Consider the following 23,330-nt stretch of genomic DNA (forward strand, 5'->3'; position numbering starts at 1 on the left):
GCTTTGTTGCCATGTAGCTACTGAGAACTGTGAAGCTGCATTTACAGTGGGCGACTGAAGAATATCGTAATATTGTCCACTGCAGAACACAAAGAACGGTTCCCCAGTGTTGCTAAGGTAGAGTCAAGTGTTGTTGGTGCATCACTACATGATAGTGTGGAGCAGCTCGGACGGTTCCGGCGGTGAGAGGGTTAAGGTGAGTCGCGCGAAGCGTCTCGCTGAAGCAGCCCTCACTCCGAGGCAGAGCAGCAGCCAAGCGGCGCGCGCGCAGACCTGTGTGTGTGTGTGTCCCCGGCTTCTTCCTCCACGCACTGACTTGTTGATTCTGGACCGAGGTTTATTTGGGGAAGCGATTCCTAAAATGTGGACATGTAGCTGATGAATAGTCCACCTGCTCCGAGCCGAGCTTTGGACGGGAAGCACAAGTTGAGCGGAGGAGAGGATGTTGCCGTCCGTCCACCGAGTGAAGACGCAGATGCGCGGAGCAAGTACGTGTTGTTTGTGGTAGAAAAGGCTTTTGCTCATGTGTCGTTCTCTCTCCTGTAAATTCACTCGTCTCTGTTGGGACGTAGCGTTGTCAGTAACACTACTGCTGTGATCGACATGCAGATCGGTCCGCAGTCGCGTAACTTTATCGGTGAAAAATCCGATAAAAAGTAGAGCCTTTTTTAATCTTTAGACATATTTTGACAGACTTTTGGAAACACAGACATCCAATTCGTTTTGATTCAAGATTTGAAATGTAAACTACATACTTTTGACCTTTATTCCAATGAGGTTTATGGGTTAGTTGCATATGTTAGTTGTGTGTGTATATATATATATATATATATATATATATATATATATATATATATATATATATATATATATATGTATTCTGCATCCTTACTCTGCAAATAACTCTTTTAATGTCTTGAAAATATTTGTATAAGAATTTCAATTTTATAAGAATTTCAAATACACTTCGAGTACTGGAAACCCTGGTCATTGTGTAGCGAAACAAACAAAACAAAAGTAAACAGATTGCGTTTCTTCAGGGATGATTCCTCCATGTTTGTTGTTGTTGTTATCATCCTAGCTGCGACGTGTCTTGTGCATCAGTGGGATATATATTTATATATAATGTTCAGATGTTCATTTCAAGCGTTGAGAAGTGTGTAAAAATCCAAGGAGATTCGTCACCTCGCTGTCCATGAGCCGATCAGGTTTGGCCTTCCATGGTCTGCATTGTGTGATAGATGGTTGCTTCAGGCATCAGGTTAAGGAGTCCAGAGCCGCTTCAGCACTGGAAAGCTCCTGCTGGTGTCCGGCTGCCTCCCAGCCCCCCTCACCCCCCTCCTCCAGCCGTGTCAGCAGGAAAAGCGGCTGTGCCCATTAAAGCTGATTAAAATATCTATTTGCCTCTGTGATGAGTGGATAAACCTGACATTGTTCCTGCGGGACACGGCTCCGCGACGTAACAGCGCCTTATTCATGTTTTGTCCTTTCATTCAGCCGCAGAAGAAGAAGACGCCAGACCCTAATGAAGTCCAGCACGGGTCCCCGTTTTCTTTGGCTAGAATTCTACTTCCAGTGAGAGACTCGAGCAAAGATGATCAAGGTGGGGCCCCGGTCCACCAACACGGCGCCGCCGGACGCCGCTGATATCGTCCGGAGCAAGACACTCTCCCGCAGGGTGAGACTCAATGTTGGCGGCCTTCTTCACGAAGTCCTGTGGAGGACTCTGGACCGACTTCCCCGGACCAGGCTGGGCCAGCTGAGAGAATGCAACACCCACGAGTCCATCATGGAGATATGCGATGACTACAGCCTAGACAATAATGAGTACTTCTTCGACCGTCACCCCGGTGCATTCACCTCCATCCTCAACTTTTACCGCACCGGGAAGTTGCACATGATGGAGGAAATGTGTGCCCTGTCCTTCAGCCAGGAGCTGGACTTTTGGGGTATCGACGAGATCTACCTGGAGTCCTGTTGCCAGGCCAGGTATCACCAGAAGAAGGAGCAAATGAACGAGGAGCTGAAAAGAGAGGCTGAGAACATGAGGGAGCGGGAGGGAGAGGAGTTTACCACCACGTGTTGCTCGGAGAAAAGGAAGAAGCTCTGGGATCTGCTGGAGAAGCCCAGCTCATCCTTTGCTGCCAAGGTAAGTTAGTCGGAAAATACCTCCTGCAACCGGTGACTCAGTGGCTCTGTCGAGGAGCTTTAAGTCTGCCATGGAACATGCTGACTAAATCGGGTTAAGTCTGGGTCAATATTCAAGCGACAGTTCAGTCCAGGCTACACGCGTTTTGTGCAAACAACTCACCGCTGACCAGCTCAGTTGAACAATTCAAATATTAGATCCGCGAGGACAAACAATGGTGGGTGCTTACAGTTCCAGAGAAGATGACAAATGAAGTAAATGACACAACGTGATGAAAGAATGAATGTGAGGTTGAAAAAACATGTCCAGAAAAGTTGTAATATTAAAAGCTATGGAGAGATTATTGGTCTGTAATCCAAAGGGAGCACTGATGAGAAACATGATGGCAGAGTCTTTATGGGAAATCTTAGCGGGACCCTTCTGGAGAGGTGCCACGTCCTGCAGGGAGGAAGCGAAGGAAAAGATCCAGGAGTTGATGGAGGTCCTGTCTTTCAATTTTCACCTGAACGTCCTCTAGTTTCAATTCTATGTGAGGAAGGAGTTCTGTATGACTTTTTACGCTGGATAAGATGAACACAAGTGACGTTTGGTTTATCAAGGAAAGACCATAGAATCACCATAGAATCTGCCTTCTACTGGTGGCTGACACCTTTTACCCAGGCAAGTACCTTTAACCCATGGCAAGTACCACAACACATTCTTACTCCCAAGGCAACAAATCCTCAAGTGACTTTTCCGTCCCCTATTGTCACAAAGTCAGCCCTCCGATTGCACGTCAATGCAATGGTGTTTCTATGGAATAAAAATGTTCCCTTCCTTTGTGTGACGCTCCTAAGGGGGGGGTTATGGCACCTTTACCTTACTAACCTAACTGATGCCCAAGAGGAGGCGAGGTTGGAGATGACCAAGTGAAACAGCATTGGATCCAAAGCGAACTGAGTGGCGTCCCGTGGCTTGCCCTAACCATAACCTCCGTCTTTCCTGTATGTGACGCACTGCCTTCAGTGCCAGGATGTCGAGTCAAAGCCTTAAGGCCAGTTACTGCTCTGTGTTCATTTGCCTCTATTACAGCAGTGCCGTCAGAAAAGGTGGAGGGCAGTGTTACCGTTAGTATCTGATATATGAGACATGAAGAAGACATAACAATGGGAGAGGTTTTTGGTCCTACATTATCAGTACTTCTTCCACAGTCACCATGTTTGTTTTGGAGTTTGTCATCATATGCTTTTGACTGTGGGCTGCTCCCCCTGGTGGATATATTGGGGAACAGCATGACCAGGGTAAAGAACCCATGGAAGCATGTGATCAGTGATGGTGACATCTTTGAAAAGGAGGAATGGGCCTAGTCAGTCAACATGCAGAAGGCTGTCTTCTGCGTCAACATAGGATGTGGAAGTCACTTGAGGATTGCCGCTATTTGAAGCCTTGAGAGTCAGAATTGCATTTCGTCATCGCAATCCTGAGGTTTCCAACTACATGTAACATCCAACTTATGATCGAATTGGTTCCGACCAACCGGTCGTAAGTCAGATTGGACCTAAGTCGAATGCCATTCAAAACAGCCGACGCGAGGGTTATAGGTGCTACTGTAGTGATAGATGGCTGTGTGAGAGTACGATGCTGGGCTGCTACGTGCTGCGGTGCCAGACATTGAATAAAAAATAAAAAAATAAAAAAACGCTGCTGGCCGTGGTCGTAAGTACGGGTGGACGTAAGTCGAGCAGGTCGGGAGTCGGCTGTCACTTGTAACCCAGCTGGAAGAATGAGAGCAGTTGCTTGAGAAAAGAAGGTTGTAAAAGTTCAAAACTTGGTGGACTCGCTGTAAAGGCTCTGGTGCACTCATCCATCATTACCAGCCGAGCGCCCTGTCTTTATTTCGATGTTGTTATGACAACATGACAGCCTCCATTGTCCTGTTTATTGAATCCTTCAAATCATTCGAGCCGTCTTGAATGGGCGGCCCCTTGGGTTAATTAGAGTGTCCTCTGGTGCTGGAGAAGGATGCTTTCCCTTGACAAATGGCAGCGTGTTTGAAATCCTCCGGCACGTTGTCAGACTGCCTCTGCCTTTTCTTCACCCTGCGTGGCTTCCTGACTCCTCTCTTGCTCATCCCCTGCCCTGTATTCAGTCATCCAGCCCATTAGCAGCTTCATCAATCACTCTGGAAGGAGACCACACTTCTGCTTGATCAATGAACAGCTGCGTTGAAGGTAGAACGGCTCAGCTTTTCTTTGGCAGCCAAATGGTCCGTCCAATTTCTAATACAGCTCAACGCCACATCGTGTCATCATCGCACTTGAGTTCACCTGAATGACTGCCGTGTGAGTGTGTGCAGGAATTGGCTGAGAAAAGGAGAATATTATGTTTCGTATTCCAAACACATGCAGCCCCCGAACAAATCATTACAGAGAGCAACTTCAAACACCTTTTTGAACTGATTCCTGCATAATTGATTCAGCTCATCTATTGAAACAACCTGCTTCGTGCTTGACCTTGGCTGACTAAAGCATGGAATTATGGCACTTTCATATTTAAACACATTGCCCATAGGCCTCACTGTAGTTCTTTGATGTAACAGGAACTATGTTAAACTAAATGTTTATAGCAGACCAGCTTGATTTTCATGTCTTGCACGGTTTATGACAAGTCAATGCTTAATATTTGTGTAAAATGATTTGATAGCATTTTTATTTCTCACAGTTGCAGCATAATTTCAGATTTTGTCTGGCGTTGCTGATGTTGGCAGCATAGTTCTTTCCTCAATTCATTGGTTTTCAAATTTTAAAATACCTGCAAACTGGTCGCTAAAAACATTGAAAACGAGTTATGAAGACAGCACGCCGTGTTTGTCTTCCAATGGGATGTATTTTATCTTCATTTTAATTCCCACTTATAGATGAGCTAAGGACCTGTTTCCATCATGGTGGACAATAAAGACTTATTAACTACGTTATCTGCCTCAGCCGTCAAAATGTCCATTGCCAGTGACATAAAGAACAATAATACTAAATATAATAAAGTAAAACACGCAAACTAAAGTGAAAAAAATGCCAAGTCGAAAATAAGTAATTAAATTCACGTGAGGCGAAAATGCACACAATCTTCATTGTCAACTCTATGAGCAACTTTCAGAGTACAAACTGAATGATGGATTTTGTACGCACTAGATGAGACAGCACCTCAGAGGGCACCTTTTGTATCCTGGTGTCTGAATGGGATTTTCGGGGTCCAACTGTTGCTAGGTGGGAGTGATGAAGCATGGTGTTCATGCCACCGTGACAAATGTTAGCGTGAGGATGGATCTCTGGCTGATATCTGCATGAGAATGTCACTTGTTACGGAGGAGCGGACAGTAAACATTTGGGACGTTGCTGGAGTATTTTAGCACGTTCCGAGGTCCGCGTGGCTTGAGTCGGCTTCCTGAGCTCACCAGGAAGCGAGTAACCGCTGATGACAAATGATTTATGCAAGGGTTAACAGCTGTTTTTTATTACACCTGCTATGTTAAATGGCCCCCACCAACCTGTCCTGCTTGGTATGGGGTGTGTTTTTCTCTTTAAATCTCTGTTTGTATGGAAGGGGTTATGAACGTTATCCACCTAGCGCTTGTTTTGTGATTTCCTCTGGATGCACTGAGCTGACGGCAGCATCCATGAGTGTGACCGCATCACAACATCCTGTGCTGCATGTATTTGACATGCAAACTCAGTTCAGTTCCTCGCATGCTACGTTTGGCTGAGTGAAATACAATGTCATTTTCAATATCTATCCTGTTTATCCGATGTATCTATGACCATGATGCACGGTTGACTTGCCCTCCAACAAGCTGTAGTGTGAGGGAGGCTTGATGAACACCACCATCTGGATTATCATTATCACTCGTGTCTTGGACAAAGGTCACATTAAATTTAGATCGCAGCCGTGAGACGTGTGATCGCGTCGAAGCACCGTAGGTAGGATGTCTTATTTCCAAACACATTTTCTGGCTCATTTATGTTTCAGTACTGATGAAATTTTGATTACACATTAATAAAGCTGGACTTGATGCCAGAATGAGATTCATAGCACCAGATGCCACCACGTCCTGAACACCAAGGACACTTGAGCTGGCACCCAAAGAGCAGCCCAGTTCATGTTCAGTGTCTGCTCCGTGTCCCTCTCCAGGTCAGGTCTTCAGGTCAATTGCGTGGTGAGTGAGACACGCATTTGAGGGTTTTGAAGCCTGCAGCCTCCATGTATCTCCAGTGAGAGACAAACAACAAGCTAGTGACAGACCCCTCAGTAAAACGTTCCCTTGTTCCAGCCTGGTTTTCATCATATCTGTAATGATAAACTGATGTCAGGTGCAACTTACATGACTCTTTTTGTGGTAGAACAGCACCAGATTAGTATCTGGTCAATGATGGAGCAACATTCTCACCTCTCACTTTTGAACCTTCCCTGTAGCCTTTCACCAGCCTTTCTTGGAAATCTCTCCATACATGAGCAACAGAACTGGACTCGTGGTTCCTTTGCCTGGAGGGAGGCTGGTTGAACTAATTGCAGTGAACCTTCCCCTCCATGTAAGATGAAGACAGCCATGACTGGAGGCACTGAGCTGCACTTCAGGCCTCACATCAGATATGCCCCATTGACTTCCCTTTATGCACTTTACTTGATCTGTGAATTATGAGCTCACACTGTGAACCCTGGCTGTGTGTGTGTGAGAGAGAGAGTGTTGTTACCTGCTCCAGTAGTATTCAACGCGCAGCCTGCTAGACCTTGTTTCTCTTTTAGAATTGGAAGAAATCGATGGAAAAGGCATTAAGATGGAAAGCCAGCTGGGTTGACTGAGGACACACCCTGACCAGCCATTAGCCAGAATGTGTGACTTCCCACACAGCGGATAGTCGGCATGAGGGGCACATGAAAACCTCCGATGGTGGTTGGCACTGAGATAACATAACATTTACGTGTCTTTTTTTTTGTTTTTTTTTGTCAAATTGAACTTCTTTTCTCTACTGGTATATATATATATATCTATATATATATAGATATATATATAGATATAGATATAGATAGATAGATAGATAGATAGATCATGATATATCTATACCATGATACATGTATATATATATATATATATATATATATATATATATATATATATATATATATATATATATATATATATATATATATATATACCATGATACATGTATATATCACTGTGCGGCCCCACTTGTATCGAATTGTCCCCTGTGTGTGTTGCACTATTGTTCCTTTTCCTCTCATTATTCAAATAACATTCTCAGCGCATTGTTAGTGTGCTAAATCCAATTAAAGTGAGAACTGATTCTAATAATAGAAATAGTGTTATTCAGCTAAGCACACTGAGATAATCATTCACGCTTGCTGGTGTGGCCATTAGATTTCCCTTTAAAGTCCGAGTGAGTTGTTTTTATCACTGATCAAACCAATAGGGAAAACACTGCTGGACGCTGGTGCAACACAGTCCTGGGCTTGTTGAAGTTGGACAGAAGGCATCCGTTACTATCTGTTAGTAGTGTTGAAACAAAAGGTTGGCCCATAGTCCTTCATGTCCTCAGTAATAAGAGGGTTGATAGGGTTTATAGAGGACCTCATGTTGGAGAGTGTATATCTGCATGTGAAGGTTGTAAGGCAAGGTAATGTCAGCCTGGAGAAGGTGCTCGTCTCGAGGGTCTAGGGTCCTTCATTTGTGGTTATGAGAGCCAGTGTGAAAGGTGGATGGTTATATTCTGTTCATTTGCTTATATGCACGTCAAGGGCAAAAAAAGATTGTGTGCTATCTGAGAGAAAATGGTTGTTTTACACACTATTATTAACACATGTTTTGACAGTCCGATCCAGTCGCCATATTAAGGGACTCTTAACTGTACAGAAGCTTCTTGTGGTGGTCTCACAACACTACACTCATTTCAATAAAAACAAGATGGCTGCTATGAAATGAAACGTTTCATCAGAAATGAACCCGTCTTTATATACACAACCAAGTCTGTGGTTTTGTTTGTCATCAAAATGGCATCATTTTACACCCTTATAGCACTGTAGTTGCTGTTGATGTGTTCATGAGGCTTCATGAAACAGTGTCCTCATTTCCTTAGCTCAGTGGGGGGCGCTCTTGGGTTAACAATCATTGAAATGGATGTTCAAATCCACTGATTCTAGAGCAGCTAGTGCTATCTAGTGGGCTCTGAAAATTAATAAATAAATACTAAATAATCTGAATTGTGTTTGCCGTTTAAATAACGTTGTGGGCAGAGAGAAAAAGAAATGGATCTTCCAGCATCAAGTGATGATGGTGGCCCATGTGAAATGTAATATCTTTGTCAGACATCAAAGTGAAACAACATAAACAGTGGTGGATGTATTCAAATATCCCCCGCGTCCTGATCCGAAACCTTTGACTCAGAAGATTCAGTTGCAGCCGCTGAAGCTTGACAGAGGCTTATGAATCGATCAGGCAGGTCACGTGTAACTGGCCAAGACATGGAGCCAGAGAGAGATCAGTCCTCCCTGGTACGTTGCATGACTCATCTGAGCTGTAAACATAGCCTTCGTTCTTTTGGAAAGTCTTCTGCCAGTGGCACGATTGCGAAACATTCGTGGAAATCCACTTCAGAGGAGAATGTTTCTCATCAGCAGGCCTCCTAATCAATACCGCCAAACCGCCAATCTGTGGACAGACGCGGAGAGGAGGATTACATTGTTTGTCTTGTGGCACCACTGAGCTGAAAATGCATCTCACTGTCTAATCCTGAAGGATTTTCCCAAACTTCAAAGAAGCCAAGGACTTCCAGATGCATTTTTGAACGCCAATTTTTCCGACTTAATTAACACCTTTGAGGTTGCAAAACCCGCACGTCAGCTTATGGATTATACGCCGCAACGTTACTGAACACATTTGTTTAGCATCAATAAAACATATACATATAAACTATACATATGTTTGGATCTCAACAATCTTAATTACATTTTTTTGACTGCAGAAACATCATTTGTTTCTTCATCCAAGAAATATGTTACAAAAGAGATGGTTATAGTTTGCATTTTGAGGAGAAAGGTGACCATCAGAACTCTCTGTCTTATGCCCTGCTGTTGTAGCTGACACTCTCTCATTACACTGGCCAACTAGGGCAACTGTGGATGCAGCTATGCAAACAAACCACTTCCTCATTCCGCTGTGCAATAAACCTACAAAATCCATGTTTTATATTCAGCACAAGTCTAGTGCAAACAGACATGTGGAGGCAGGGAGGTCTTCACGCGGGCCAAGTCCTCCTGGACATTTGCAGGTGGGGCTCCATCTCAAGAGGATGAAGATGCTCCTGTGTGCTGCAGAACTTCATCCATAATTTAAACAGGCTGTCAGGGGAAGCACATCATTCAGGGAGCTGCGTGCGGCAAGTGGTCATCTGTGGGGAAAGCTGAAGTTTCCGCAGAGTTAGTCAATGAAACCCAAAGCAATTGCATGCTAAAGCTTCTCCCTAATCATCCATGGCAAACCACAGAGCGATCGTCATGACAGCAGTCGGCGGCTCGAGAGGTCAGCTTGCAGCCACCCGTGCCAGAGTGACAGGCATGGCTGAATAATGCGATAAAATCCAACAGATAAACCAATTATTTCCCTGACTGCTGAGAGATTCATCTTGCACCTTTGCAGATTTCTCTTGTGCTGTAGAATTCTTGCTGAAACTCACTTGCGACTGTACATGAGCACAGCAGGTGCCCTGCCAGTGAAACACAGACAACTTGATGGTTTCTTGCCCATTTGCACGACAGTTAAATGTCCTGTTGGCTTAGGACGTCAAAGTAAAACTCCATCTACTCGAGTGTGGTGTTGAAATTTTGGACCGCCACAGCTTCAAAAACCCTGACGACAACGAAACACAATAGAGCAGTTTTATATCCATCAGGATATTGAGTATTTCCACCCATTATATCATTTTAATTGGGGAGAAAATGCACCCTGTAAAATGATGAGTCTTACTCAAACCCTCATGTGTAGTTTAGTGAACAGCAGATACAGACAACCAGTCTACATGAGTGGTGCACTGAGTTTCACGGTCATGCTGTTATGTTCATGCACACCACTCTATGACCTTTAGTGAGGTGGAATCAGATTCTGCGTATGCAGCGTATACATTATTGCCAAAGTGGTTCGATAATATTCTGGAAAATCAGACAGAAATTCATCCAATCAGTCGTGGAATCTGTGGCCTGTGAAACGATTTTTGGGCGAAGGAAGGTGTGACTGTGAAGGAGGAGGAGGTTAGATGCTGTTGGCAAGACACTGATGCAGTTGCATGTGTTCAAGCATATGCCCACAGACCTCAAATATCAGTCCCCGGAGGTGGAGATGAACTCTGCTCTTGTCGTCCACTTCTCCTGCACAGCAAAATTGTTGCTCCAAGTCCTGAAGATACACATCTCACCAATGACTTTGTTATGTCTTTAGTTTCATCCATACACATGTCAGTTGTTTTACAGTGTTTCTCATTCTGTGAAAAGCAAATGACATTCGCCCTGTCCAAAGGTCAGTGAACCACAGAAAGCAAACACCCCTTTAGAATCACTGGTCTGTGTTAATATTAAGATCAATGGGTTCCAAAAGCGGCGTCCTCATGGTCCAGTTGACTGTGTGTAGAGAGGCAAGGATTTTTTCTGCCCCTATGCAACCTGTATCTGATCTTTTAGTGACGGTTTGAATGACCATGGTCCGATTTTATTTCAACTGCGACCCAAGCCATTTAGATATGTGCTCCCAAATACGATTTGTGTCCGATCTTTTAGCAATCTTTTTAACAAGTGACCAGGTAGCATTCATCCAAATTTTGGGTAGCAACAGCAACACTGCCCCCCGTGGTTTCTGGTGGTACTGCTAAGTTTGGTCGGTAAACTTTGTGGAAACGTGCAGAAATACGGACAAAATGAACGCAAGGCCTGGACAGAAGGCTCCCTCCATATCCGTATGTAAAGTTGAGCATAAATGGACCTTTATTCACCTGCGGTCTTGCCCAGTCTAAGTCTATAGATTGCTTTTTTAAAGGGCTTAGTTCCGTTTCAACACTTTTCTTCTCTCACAGAAACACCCTCCAAATATTCACAAGGTGAAGGAGCTGCGTGTTGGGTCTCAGTTCCACAAATAGGCCTGCCATCATCACTTGGGTGGCGCACTGGTCTGTGCCAATCGAGTGCAGTAATCACATGAAACCGCCTTTTTTAGTACCTTCATCACCTTCTGTTTGCAACTGTAATTACTACACCTTGATACCGAACACCTGAGAGCGAGCCGTGATCAAACATTCATCAAGAGGCTGCAATTAAGACAAGAATAGCCGCGGTCTCTCACGGCTGAGCAGCTGTGCCGGATCGGCGGCCTTAAACAAAGAGTCTGGTTGCAGTAGTTTACATATAACCTTGCGTCGCTCCATCAGCGCAGCCAGAAACTCATTGGTTTGCGGAAGGCAACTTGATTTTCTGCTGCTTTGTTTATTAACCTGACATAGGTGCTAATTAAAGTGCTAGACTCGGCTGCACACTTTCTATCACTGAAGGGGTGACAGCCAGACTGTGGGTGTTCAGGAAGAGAGCTGTTCCACTGGGGTTTAATAAATCCTTTTCTGGTTCAGGTTTCACGTCAGCCGAAGCTTTTGTAAGTTCTGCGCTGCAGTGAATGGTCCAGACGAATCTTGGAGCTGGGATTTGATGAAGTGCTTTCCATGAATCGGGACCTGGAAAGTGCACTGTTCTGAGAACTAGTGTTGCTCAACAATTGGTGTGTTATTACTCACCGACCATTCCTATTTAAAATCCCACATCTCTGGCGGCCTGGTGACAGCGGGGCGTTTCGAAATGTGGCAAGAGTTTGAGTGTATCTGAGGCAGTAATGACCACCCTGGTTTTAAAATAGATTTTTAATCAGTTCTTTTCTTCTCACGCTGATGGAAAACCTTCCTGGATTGTATCTGTGTGTATCGGTGGCTGTTTTGCGGTTGTCAAAAGGACTGATATACCGTAGTTCTGCACCACCGCTGCACCATCTAGTGCTCAATGATATGGACAAGCTGTCATTTCTCTATAGAGATGTGATACGATGTGGTGATTGGTTTAGTGAATATTAATATTTAGACTTGCTGCTGGCATAGCTGTCCATACAGGATGAGCCTGGGAAGTTTAGCGATTTTAACGCCTTGAATATTCATATCTCAATATAGAAACTATAACGATAAGTGGTTGATTTGGAGAGTAATTCATCAACATCACGTTTCACCCGCTTTAAAGTGCAGACAAGAAGTGTAAATCAGCCATGACCGCACCGTACAGTAAGACTCCCCAGTTGGCAGAGAAAAAATTGTTGTGTCTTTCTTGTTGAAGTAAGCGCTCAAGCATTTTCTAGACCATTGTTTTTCTTTGAATCTGATGAACTTTCATGAGGTTCTCTACATGTCTTCAGTTGCAGTTCATGCGTAACTTGTTGCGCTCACGCCTCTGTCTTACCAGAGCAAGAAGGAAGCAGATCAGTCGATAAACCCTAAGAAGTGCTGGCTGTGGGGGCAGAAGCTGTGCGGATTTGACTTCTGGATCAATGTGTCTGCCTCTTTGCTTTGACTATTATGGCAGTGACTGAGAGGAAAATGGTCAATTTCCTCAGGAGGGAGACGGCAAAGGCGACAATCAGGGCATAATTGTTTTCAAATATGTATTAAAATGAGGAGGTGTTGTTGTTGATGAGGGACTGGTTTTGGTAGGAGAAGATGATGAAGCCACTTCAGCCTGCCTAAGCCCTACTGCACGCTGTACCCGAGCACAGTAATGGCACTTGTCTCCCGAGAGGCGTCTATAAATAAATATGCTTTCACACACAGGTACACACACACACACACACACACACACAAAACCATTTTCCGATCCAGTCAATGGGTTTCTTTCAAACACATTTTCTTTCTTCTTCCCTTTTGTTGCACAGCCAGAGACACGTACGTCAGTGAATGGACAGTACTGTTTTATTAATTATTACTTTACGATTGTGAAGCCTATTCAATCTCGGCGTTATAAAAGCAAGTTACAAAAGAGATTTTTGATTCAACCAATTCTGGAGATTAGTGTGATCACAATGAGGCTGTAGTGACGCTGAAAGGAAGTGAGGTTTAACATGAACTCCATGACACAGAATTATGTAGGTCGCACTGTAGTCTGTGAAAGATATGCTCAACTTGAAGTCACAGTTTGACTTGTCTAGTTCAGTTATTCTTGAACTATCTACTGGGATAACTACCGTGCTGGACACATTTGACCATTTGGAACATGACTGGATTAGTGACGTACTATACTGTAGATAGAGAAGCATCCCGTCAGAGTGTATGCCTTGCACAAGAGAGAAGCAACTCAAACTGTCCTTTTTTAACACCTAAATGAACTGTGCTTGATGCCGGTGTTTAATGTGCTTTGTAGGTGGTATCTTCGACCCATAAGGGTGGGGCGGAGATTGACAGCCGCTGGGAGAAATCCCAGCATGGGGGAGCCCATAATAATAATGTTTAAAGTTTTGTTAAAAGAGCACCTCATGTGGGTCTCCGTCTTACTGACAGCGCTTGAATCTGCAGAGCAGAATGAGCGTCACCACATTGCTTAACTCTGACTGTAGTCTTTCTGTTACAAGACACGCTGCTCATGGTGTCAGGATGTGTCGTGAATGTGCTTTATTTGAAGACCTAATGCGTCTTGGCTTGTATCTATCAGTGATCAAATGAGTTTAAGTTAGTTCAACATTTCACAATTCTATGTTGTTGCTGCCACAAAAATGTGTGATGTATTTTGTGTATTATTTATCATTAGTCAAGGTGAAATCACTTCTTTTCACCGAATAGAATTCCTAACAGAGCTCACACAGCTACAGATACACATGGGCAAGGTAGGTCTAGCTTGGACCTGGAATTGCCACCGTGAGCCCCATTAGGGATACTGTTCATTTTCAGAGCCCACTAGATGTTGATATCTGCTTTAGAATCAGTGGATTTGAACAACCATTTCAATGGAACCTCACTTCATTTTTAAACCTAGAGCGCACCACACTGTTTCATGAAGCCTCATAGACACATCTTTACTGTTCAGTGTCCTGTTGAAAACCCAGTCATAACCACATATTCAATATAGCCAGCTCCTCTCAGGTGGAATCTCCTCGTCTCTGTGAGTTTTCCGCATCATCAACTCATGCCACCATCCTGGTTGTCCACCTCAACCGATACACCTCTCCAGGTGTATCCCTACTGGACCTGTTGTGGATGCCTTTTGCACACACAAGACATGCTCATTCTCCCTCTACTGGTCGCTCTTGTTACAGTCATGCCCCTTCCTATACACGTAAAGAGCAAATTGAACATTTCCCCAAACTTTAATGGTAGAAAACAAGTCATCCGTCAGTGCTTGTTTATCATCTTCAGTTAAACAAGTTGTTCCGCAGTTGTTTTTGCTGTTGCCGTTAATGGATCTTTTTATTCGCGCTTAATGACACAGAACAGATAGATCTCTGGAAGGTCACTGAGAATGAGATGCATTTGCAACCTGAGAAGTTAATGAAGCATCCAAGTCATGAGAAAAGGTCTGTATGGACCAGTGGAGGAAGCAGCTTCTACTTCCTGAATTCTTGTCCACAGTTGATAGAAGAGCCACTTTAATGCTTTCCTCAGTGCTGCTGGAACTGGAGCGTCTTAATTCTCTAGCTTGCTGGTTATTATTGTTGATTTATACATTTATCAGATTCAAAACTGAAAAAAAAACAGACGGAAAAAATCTTGAAAACATAAATTAGCAGGTTACTCCTCTTATATGAATGATTTTAAAAAGTGAAGGACAAACGTTTCCTAGGTCATTTGTCCCCTGCCAAAGAATTGGAGTCGGTGGAGTCTTTCCCAAGCTGGCAGAGGACGACATGGGCCAGACCTGGGATGTCGTGTGGTTTTGCACCTGGACATTCCCTCACTCATTTCATGAAGGCTCGAGGTGAAGGAATTTTTTTGGGGAAAACAATATGCCGAACTAGCAATGTAAAAACAAAGGCATCTGTATAAAAGTGTTTGAAAGGTGTCAGAGCTGAGACGATTTTCGGGGGGGGGGACTCAAGTTGACTGGATAAGCTCCCATTCATTTGGTGTAATTACATTTTGGTGCGGCGCTTTGGGTTGCAGAACACCCCTGATCGGCCATTTGAGACACATGAGATCAGCTAAGCGGTACCTGAGCCTCTCCGTGGAAGGATAAGGAACTTCCCTGAGGGAGAAGTAGTGGCTCACCTTAAGCCAGCAGCCGCCTGCCGCACTGAATAACTTAACATTACGACTGGCTGGCCTTGTCGTATTTGCTTTGTGGAATGTAAATGACTTCTCACTGCGAGTCAGTAGAGCTGGGAGTCGGGCAGAGGTGAGTGGGAGGATTGTGAGTTTCAATCAGTTCCCCACTAATCTTCAGGCAGGATTCCCTGGAGACCCTTGTCGTCTCCCAGTCCGTGGCTGGAGTCTCATCCTACATACTGCGCTCAATTATCCAGCGTCCTCTTCACCCTCCTACTGGAAGTGCACCACTGTTCCTCAGCAGATCCAGCGGCAAAACTGGGCCAAGAGAGGCGAGTTGGCAGGTCAAGGTTGCGGTATACGTCCCATTCTTTGCCTTCCAGCAGCCCACCAGGATGCATTTGTGTGTGCAGCGTCTATGTTAAATGTGTCCTCTGTGTAGCTCATTAACTCCATGCTAATGAACGCTATCATGGGGCTGAGACACGTGACGTGGCTTTAAAAGTCACAAGTTGGAGGACGTATCCGTGGGATCAGCCGGCGGCATCGCTCCGAGAGTGACGTCAGTCCCTCAGGCAGCCTGGTCTCCCAGGAGCAGGAGAGCGGCGAGTCAATGTGCAAACTGAGCAGCGTGATGGCAATTGAAAGGGTTAGTGGTCGGTTGGAAACTTGACTCTCGTGTCATTACACTAATACGTTTGCGGTGCCAGTCCTCTCATAGGCAACACTCATGAGGGTGTGTGCTCACAGGGGTGTGTGTGTGGGTCAAGTATAGAAATCAAAGGAGATTTGGGCCCATCCGGTTATTCTGGTTTATAAAAGGTTCACGATCCACTTTAATTTGTTGAGTTGGTTTGGTGCGGGTTGCTCAGAGTCGGTGTTTTCAGGTACCAGTTAAGGTGTTCTGAGACACTGTTGGAGGCTCCGGTTACACCACAGCAGTTAATCAAGTGAGACTGGAGAAGATATGTCGACTAGCAGCACACAAACCTTGACTAGCCCCACGATCAAACAAGGACCAACTGTGGGAGAATCGTGTGGATTTTGATTGATCAGCTGTCAGTTGTTGAGCTTATTTGCCAGCGGTCACTTATATAAAATTGGTCATTGAATTTGAATTAAATATGTGTCAGTGGCACAGACACATAACTGCTCAATGCAGTGGCTTTGTTTGAGAATCCAACCACGAATTACGAGGAGCAGGCTGCATCTGATAATCTCAATAGTCAGAGTCAATAAATGGCTTTAGTTTTTTACTAAATCAAATGTGTCTGAAGAAACAATAGAACTAAACTATGACGTCTCCTTGTTAACGTGGTTACCAAGCGTTTGGCACTGCACAGTAAAGTACCTTCATTGGATGCCAAACTGACTCCTGAGGCGACAAGCAAACACACATCTATTTAATGAATGGTTTCACTTTTAACTGCTGAAGCTGGAGCTGCCTCGGCCGTCGTTCGCCTGTGTCATAAGATGAGAGTGAATCTATCTGTTTGCATCGGATGATTTGGGGTGAATTAGAAAAGCCAATGAACAATGTATCGAAGACTGTCATTTGAAACGGCTTTGCCTACTTCAGGATTCGGACGGTGAAAGAGCTTCCATTCAATTGGGTTAACAGCTCCTATGTCATGCTTTTCTATTAGTTGTATGGTAGACAAAGAAATGTTGTGACAAAAAGTTCATGTTCCATGCTCCAAGCATCATCTTAGCATCTCAAACATGTTGCAGGTGAGGAAGGTACTTGTATATCTGACCATAGACTGATCAAGACTTCACTAATGGATCACCCATTTCCACAAAATTACATGACTAGTTCGGCGCTCTCCAGCTCAGCAGTGTTTGACAGCCGACACCGGCTTGTGACAGTTGAGAAGAGTGTGGTGGACGTTGGTTCATGATCGTAGTTTAAAACTTATTTTTAATCCAGGGAACCTTTGATCATGACACTGGTCGACTCTGAGTGTCTGGATCTGTGTTTATTTTATTAGATGGAGTGGTCCTCATAGGTTCAGTGACGCGCTCGTCTGCCTTGGTTCACATCAACACACGCAGGTCTCCCGCTGCGCTGGCGCCTCGGCGAAACACCCTGCTGAAAATAGGTGGCTATTGGACACAGCTCCGCTCCGGTATTGGCGTCCTCTTCTGTGTCCCCATTAGAGTTCACTGATCGCGGACACACTCTCTCAGGCAGCGCTAATGCTACGATCCGCCATCAGTTAGGGACCATCAGCAAATTCTAAAGCCTCAAAGTATGAGTGAAATCTTCAATAAGGCCACGGAAAACAAGCTTTTTAGGAGAGAGAATTGTGAAAAGGTTTTTCATCACACGAAGGACTGACAGTTTGTGTCATGATTTGGAGAATAGAATATGACTCAATGATCATTTCTTCACATTATTTCTCATGTTTCAATAGCATCTAGGAAATGTGTCCAGACTGCTCCATTGTTAAAGGAAACTGGTACGAGACATGAGATACAGCTGACAGACGGCTTAATAATATATTTATCGTCATCGCCAAAATGAAAACATTTATCACGATAACTTTTTTTTGTCCATATCGCCCATCCCTATCAGGGAATTATAAATGTAGATGCAGATATGTTGTGCCTCTGTTGTGGAAAAAATCGGACTGTAATGGATATGTCAGTTGTTGGATGAGTTGTGTAGGTCATCTTGGTGGTTTTAAAAGCAAAGAGTGGGTTGGCACCAGTGAAATGTGTCAACTTAATACTTAATCAATGCAGTGAAAATAAATACCTACTGAGAAATCAATACTGCAGATCAATAGCGTTCACCTAATTGCGTGCTTAAACATGAGTGACGGTTTGGAAATGATTTGCACGGCTGGACTTGCCAATACTTCTGATGGACATTCTGCATCTCAGACCTTCAGATGATGCCGACATTTGCTGTGTTGACCATGAGTCCATGGGGGCTGATTATGGAGGGATCTTCTTCGAGCCTTGCCCAGATCAAAATGATCAGTGTTGGACGTAAATCCCACGGATGAGAAACTGAAACGCCGTGGGTAAAACTGACGCCAGCTTTGTTTAATCTCTGGGGATTTACTTTCTAATCCAACGTGTTATCACACTCCTCATGTCTAAAGCCCAAAAGTGATCATGGCAGTGTTTGGAACAGTCCTTGGGAGGTCTGATCATTTGAATACTGTACTTGATTTTCAATTTTTTTTTAATTTGATCAAATTTGATCCATGTTTTTTTATAAATAACACCAGTGGTAGCTGCTATTAAGCTTTGGTGGTGGTGTTGCAGTCTACACCAACATTCCTCCCTGATGCCTCTGAGTGGTACCTTCAGGGAAATAGAATTCAATAGAATGTGCTGGTGGAGGTTGAAAGCTCATTCCAGCTGCAGGTTTGTATGTTTCCTTCCACAGTCCTGAAACGTACAGAGGTTAGTTGGTGAATCTGAACTTGGTGAGTCTTGGTTGCCAGGAAGGTCTGCCTGGGAACGTTGCTCTAATCCCTGCTCCAAGTCTGGAAAACCTCAACACACACTTTTTTTGACATGGTGTTACAACTGCTAATCCTAATCTCTGGCAGATGACTGGTCTTTGGTCATGACTCAGACTCCTTTACTACTGTAAACAACAAGAGAAAGAGCTTTTACGTTCTGCCTTTTGATTTATTCTTCATTTCCTGAAGAGATGTAATGGTCAGGATCATCTTATTTGTCTTTTGCTATTTCCCATCAGGGTTGCCACAGCAACTCAGCCTCCTTCATCTGAACTTGATGATCTCCCCTGTTCACACCTATCCTCATCATGACCTCTTCTCCTTACCACCCTCCATCCTACTCTTCTTTTTCCTGGTATCTCCAACTTTCTTGGTCCAACGCTATCTCGCTTCTCCAAACCAAAAATAATAAAAATAATAAAATAAAAGTAAATGTTCCCTGAGCCGAGAGCCTGGTCACAATGTGAGAATTATTCCATACGTCTCACTTTCTCCACCGTAGTGCATTGTGTTTTCAACTCTTCATTTACAGAAATCGTCTCACTCCATATTTTCCGTTGGGAAAATCTATTGAAGAAGAAAAGCAAACATGAAGGGGGAGAGCACCAGACGTGTGCATGGTATGATCAGGGGCCCATGTAAGGCAGCGATTGGCTCCACCAGAATGCTTGACTGTCGGCCAGTTTACATCCAGCTGGATGGATCTATGCAGCCAGCAAAGGTTCTACTGGAGTCTGGCACGTGTTCTGTTGTTAGCGTATCATAAAAAAAAATACTTTTTTTCTGTTACAACACTTTTGCCATCAAACCCTCCGTCCTTCCGCCAGATGACTGTGCCTTTAAGCGCGTCCTTTGATTATTTTGGGTTTTGTTCCGCAAGCACTTCATTGTCAAAGTGACTTTACCCAGCTGGGACACGTGGACCTGTGCTGGACAGGAGAGCCCGGCAGAACTTTCCACTTGAGTGGGATCTTAGGAGAGGGGACACTTATAAATAAGGACAAGCTAGTTTTAGTTTTTTGTTGCGCTCTTCAGTTTCTTTGTAGGACAGTTAGAGACCAAGTGTTTTGGATGGTTACGTTGAGGTTAAGCGGCTAGGGAAAGTATTATGGCAGTGAGAGGTCCTCACAAAAATTGCAAAACAACATGTGTGGATGGGTCTGTGTGTGTGTGTGTGTGTGCACGTGTGGCCTCATGCACCTGCAACCTTCACTGTGAGGCAGCCGCGACAACACTATCATGCTGCCTTCAAGTTCAACACACTCATAAGGAACTCTGGAATACCAACCGAACGTAATCGTCTGTTCCTTGTCCTGTTATCAATATCTTGCTTTGTGCGAACATTTTGGACGGTCCACTTAAAGTTTTGAGGGTGAATACGTCAAAATAACTTGACTTTAATTTTTTAATTTGGCGTATTGGATGGTTAGGTTCAAGGGCGAGTGGCTGGGGAAAGAGTTATGTCAATGAGCAGACCCCACAAAGATGGTGCGACAAGCCTGTGTGTGTTGGAGATGGGTCCTCACAAGGTCACGTCATTGAGATTCATCTTAAATAATCCACATGATTAAGCAAATGCCTTGGCAGTTATGATTCATTTATTATTATTTTCTGACAGTGTGTGGGGGAAATGCCCAAACTATAAATTAAACGAGTGAAGAAAACTGACAAAGAACACACAAATGTTTTGACTCATTCACACAGGGGCTGTACAGGAGCTGAGTGAGGGCTGTGGCCCCGGGGCCACACGCCACCTCTCCAGCTGGGACAGACATCTTAAGTGTTTGGTTGTGATGTCAGACTTTTGTTTAGGTTGGATGTAACACGGGGTCTGTGATTGTCCGGCCTCTACAAACTGCTGGCAGATAGTAGCAACGTCGCAGCTGTAGTGTACACCAAGCTGAATCATTGCATCACCGGTGTCATATGTACTTCTCACTGCTGTCTTTAAATACCCAAACATTTTCATCTTTCGTATGGTCTGAACACATCCTTCACTGGAGACTATTTCGGTGTTGGTGGATTGGGTGACTCATGGACAATGATCCGCGTGCAGAAACATAACACACTGACTATGTAGACCATCTGGCATGGGGAGGCGACAGGGTTCCCCTGGGCTGAGCCTGTTGAGTTCTACCTGGAGAACATTTAGGGACACCGCACGCAGTGCAGAGTGAGACGAGACTCGTATTGTTGCCTTCAAATATCAATTAGTAGTTTCAATTTTTTATAAATTGAATTGGTGTGTTAAGTCAAAAAGTAAAGTTTCGACAATGTAAATCACTTATGTGGGTTGAATGTAACAGTTTCTTTTTAACTTAACTCGCGAGTCACACTGAGGCCTGACCTTTCATGTTTTCATTTTTAATGCATAAAAGCAGGGGAGCCCACACACCAGAATCCTGTCACCAAAAAACCAAGTATCTCTGAGCCTCAAAGTAAACAAGTCCGTTTGCCAAAGAATCCGTAGTGTTGGTTAGAAACAAGCCCTTGAGAAACAAAGAAAACCCAGTTGTGCCACTTGTTGACGCACAAGTCTTCCCATGTTTCGTTCCACTGTGAGAGCATGTTTGAGTGAAGTTCCTCTGTGGAGTTCACCATCGATCAACACAGTTTTTGGTCTTCTGAGGGATCAGATGTCACTGGCGTCTGTTTTGTGTGTCCTGTATTTGTGAATGTTTTCCTCCATCTGTTCTGCACATGGTAAAAAGCCTCACGTTGTCATGGCAACTATCAGCAGCGCGTCACTGCAGTCGCACCATGAGGACATCTCAGTGTGGAGTGTCTGGGTGACTGTCGCTGTTTACGAACACCAGGAGTCTGTTTTTATTCATCCTGGTGAGCAAGTCCGGAGGTTCTTACTCCCAGAGACCGAGCGCTGCTGTGTGATGTTGCATACCATATGTCGTGACGGACAGCCAAGCATCTGTGTTGCTATGCTCGACCCACTCGTGTTACTGTGTCGCGTCAAAACACCCAAGAATGTCCTCCACTCATACTTTAGATGCAAACACACAAAGACCCAAACTTGCTTCTCCTTCCATAAATATTGACGTAAAGCATTTACACGAAGAATTCAAAGTACAGTTCCATAGATGAGTCAAGTATTTTTGTGTTTATTAGATCCATTTTATTGAATCATCAGTACTTCTGTACAAACAACTTGGGATTTAGATGCATGATTTTCATTGTAAGGTTTATAGTGGAGTAATTTTCACGTCCTCATTACCAAGGCCAAAGTGAAGAATTACTGTAAACTTCACACACTTCTGTAGACAAATGTGTGATGAAGACACTAACCAAAAAAGATTCAACACAGCATTGAGCCTCTGAATAAAGTCCTGAGTCACTGCATTCCACTCTTGCTGCCAGGGAGTTGTTACTTCTACAACTGCTGAAAGTCACTGTGACTACAACGCATGGCTGTTTCATGGGATTTAGATCGCAATTTGACACGTTATTATACCTAGAATGAACTGAGCACTATCCCATGGCTTACCTCACCCCAACCTCCGCCTTTTTCCATGTGTGACACACGTCAACATGTGACGCTGAAGGCAGCCTTTTTCGTCAGTATCGCAACATGGATATATGACGCCATGGGAGTGAGGATGGGTTGACTTGACCGTCACTACTCATCTTCATTCTTCCTTGTTTTCTTGCCATTAAGGTGGTCGCACTCAATCTCTCACTCACGGCTCTGAGCTGAGAAAGAGTGCTGCCGCTTGTAGATGTCAAGCTTTGACGTTTATTCTTCAGTAGTGTCAGTGGCTCATTTATATCAAGGAAAAATGGGTCATTTTCAGTGCTGAGCCTGAGGCTTTCTTTTGTCCCCGCACACCTGAACTGCAACATTGTAAAATAAACTTCAAATGACTCTCGCTACATTATGTATCTCTGACCTTTCTCTACCACCAAGGAGCTCATGGCCTCTAGAGCTGCAGAGTTCCTCTGAGAGGAGCTTGAAAGGAAGACTAGCCATGTTCACACACATATACTTGGCCTCACGTACACATGCACTCTCTCTCACACACACACACACACACTGTTGCTGATTGCCGATGGTCAGGCAGGAAGCTCTTCCACACTTCCTGAATCATTTAAAAGGAGACTCTGGTACACAGCAGGTGTTTCACCTCCATGGAATGAAAAATAGATGGTTTTGCATTACAGTCGGCATCTCTGTTAAGAGTGCTGAGGTCTGACAGTATTTCAAATAAACATGCTTGAATACAGGTTTATTTGACGTGACAATATAACCCTCTCAAATGTAAAAAAAATCTACATTCCTTTTTTTTAAATCTCTTTTTTGTTGACATTGTTTCTCCTCCAATTGCCTATATACGCTGCTTAACACATAGATGTTGTGGAGGAGGCATCCATGATTGA

At 44.1% G+C, this 23,330-nt stretch overlaps 1 protein-coding gene across 2 annotated transcripts in view; it reads left to right on the forward strand.

The window, feature by feature from the left end:
* The first annotated feature begins 256 nt into the window (after positions 1-256).
* The window catches only part of LOC128760579 (potassium voltage-gated channel subfamily B member 1-like), a 40,223-nt gene continuing 17,149 nt past the window's right edge, over positions 257-23,330 (forward strand). Inside the window, exons 1-2 of one of the 2 annotated variants that reach the window (XM_053868071.1) lie at positions 257-488; positions 1,498-2,149. In XM_053868071.1, the coding sequence (XP_053724046.1) occupies positions 1,595-2,149 (555 nt within the window). In that variant the 5' untranslated portion in view covers positions 257-488; positions 1,498-1,594. Of the gene's footprint in view, positions 489-1,424; positions 2,150-23,330 lie in introns of those variants that run through there. The other variant, XM_053868072.1, reaches the window with a different exon arrangement.

The sequence above is a fragment of the Synchiropus splendidus genome, chromosome 6 (assembly GCF_027744825.2).
Source record: "Synchiropus splendidus isolate RoL2022-P1 chromosome 6, RoL_Sspl_1.0, whole genome shotgun sequence".
Taxonomy (NCBI): Eukaryota; Metazoa; Chordata; class Actinopteri; order Syngnathiformes; family Callionymidae; genus Synchiropus; species Synchiropus splendidus.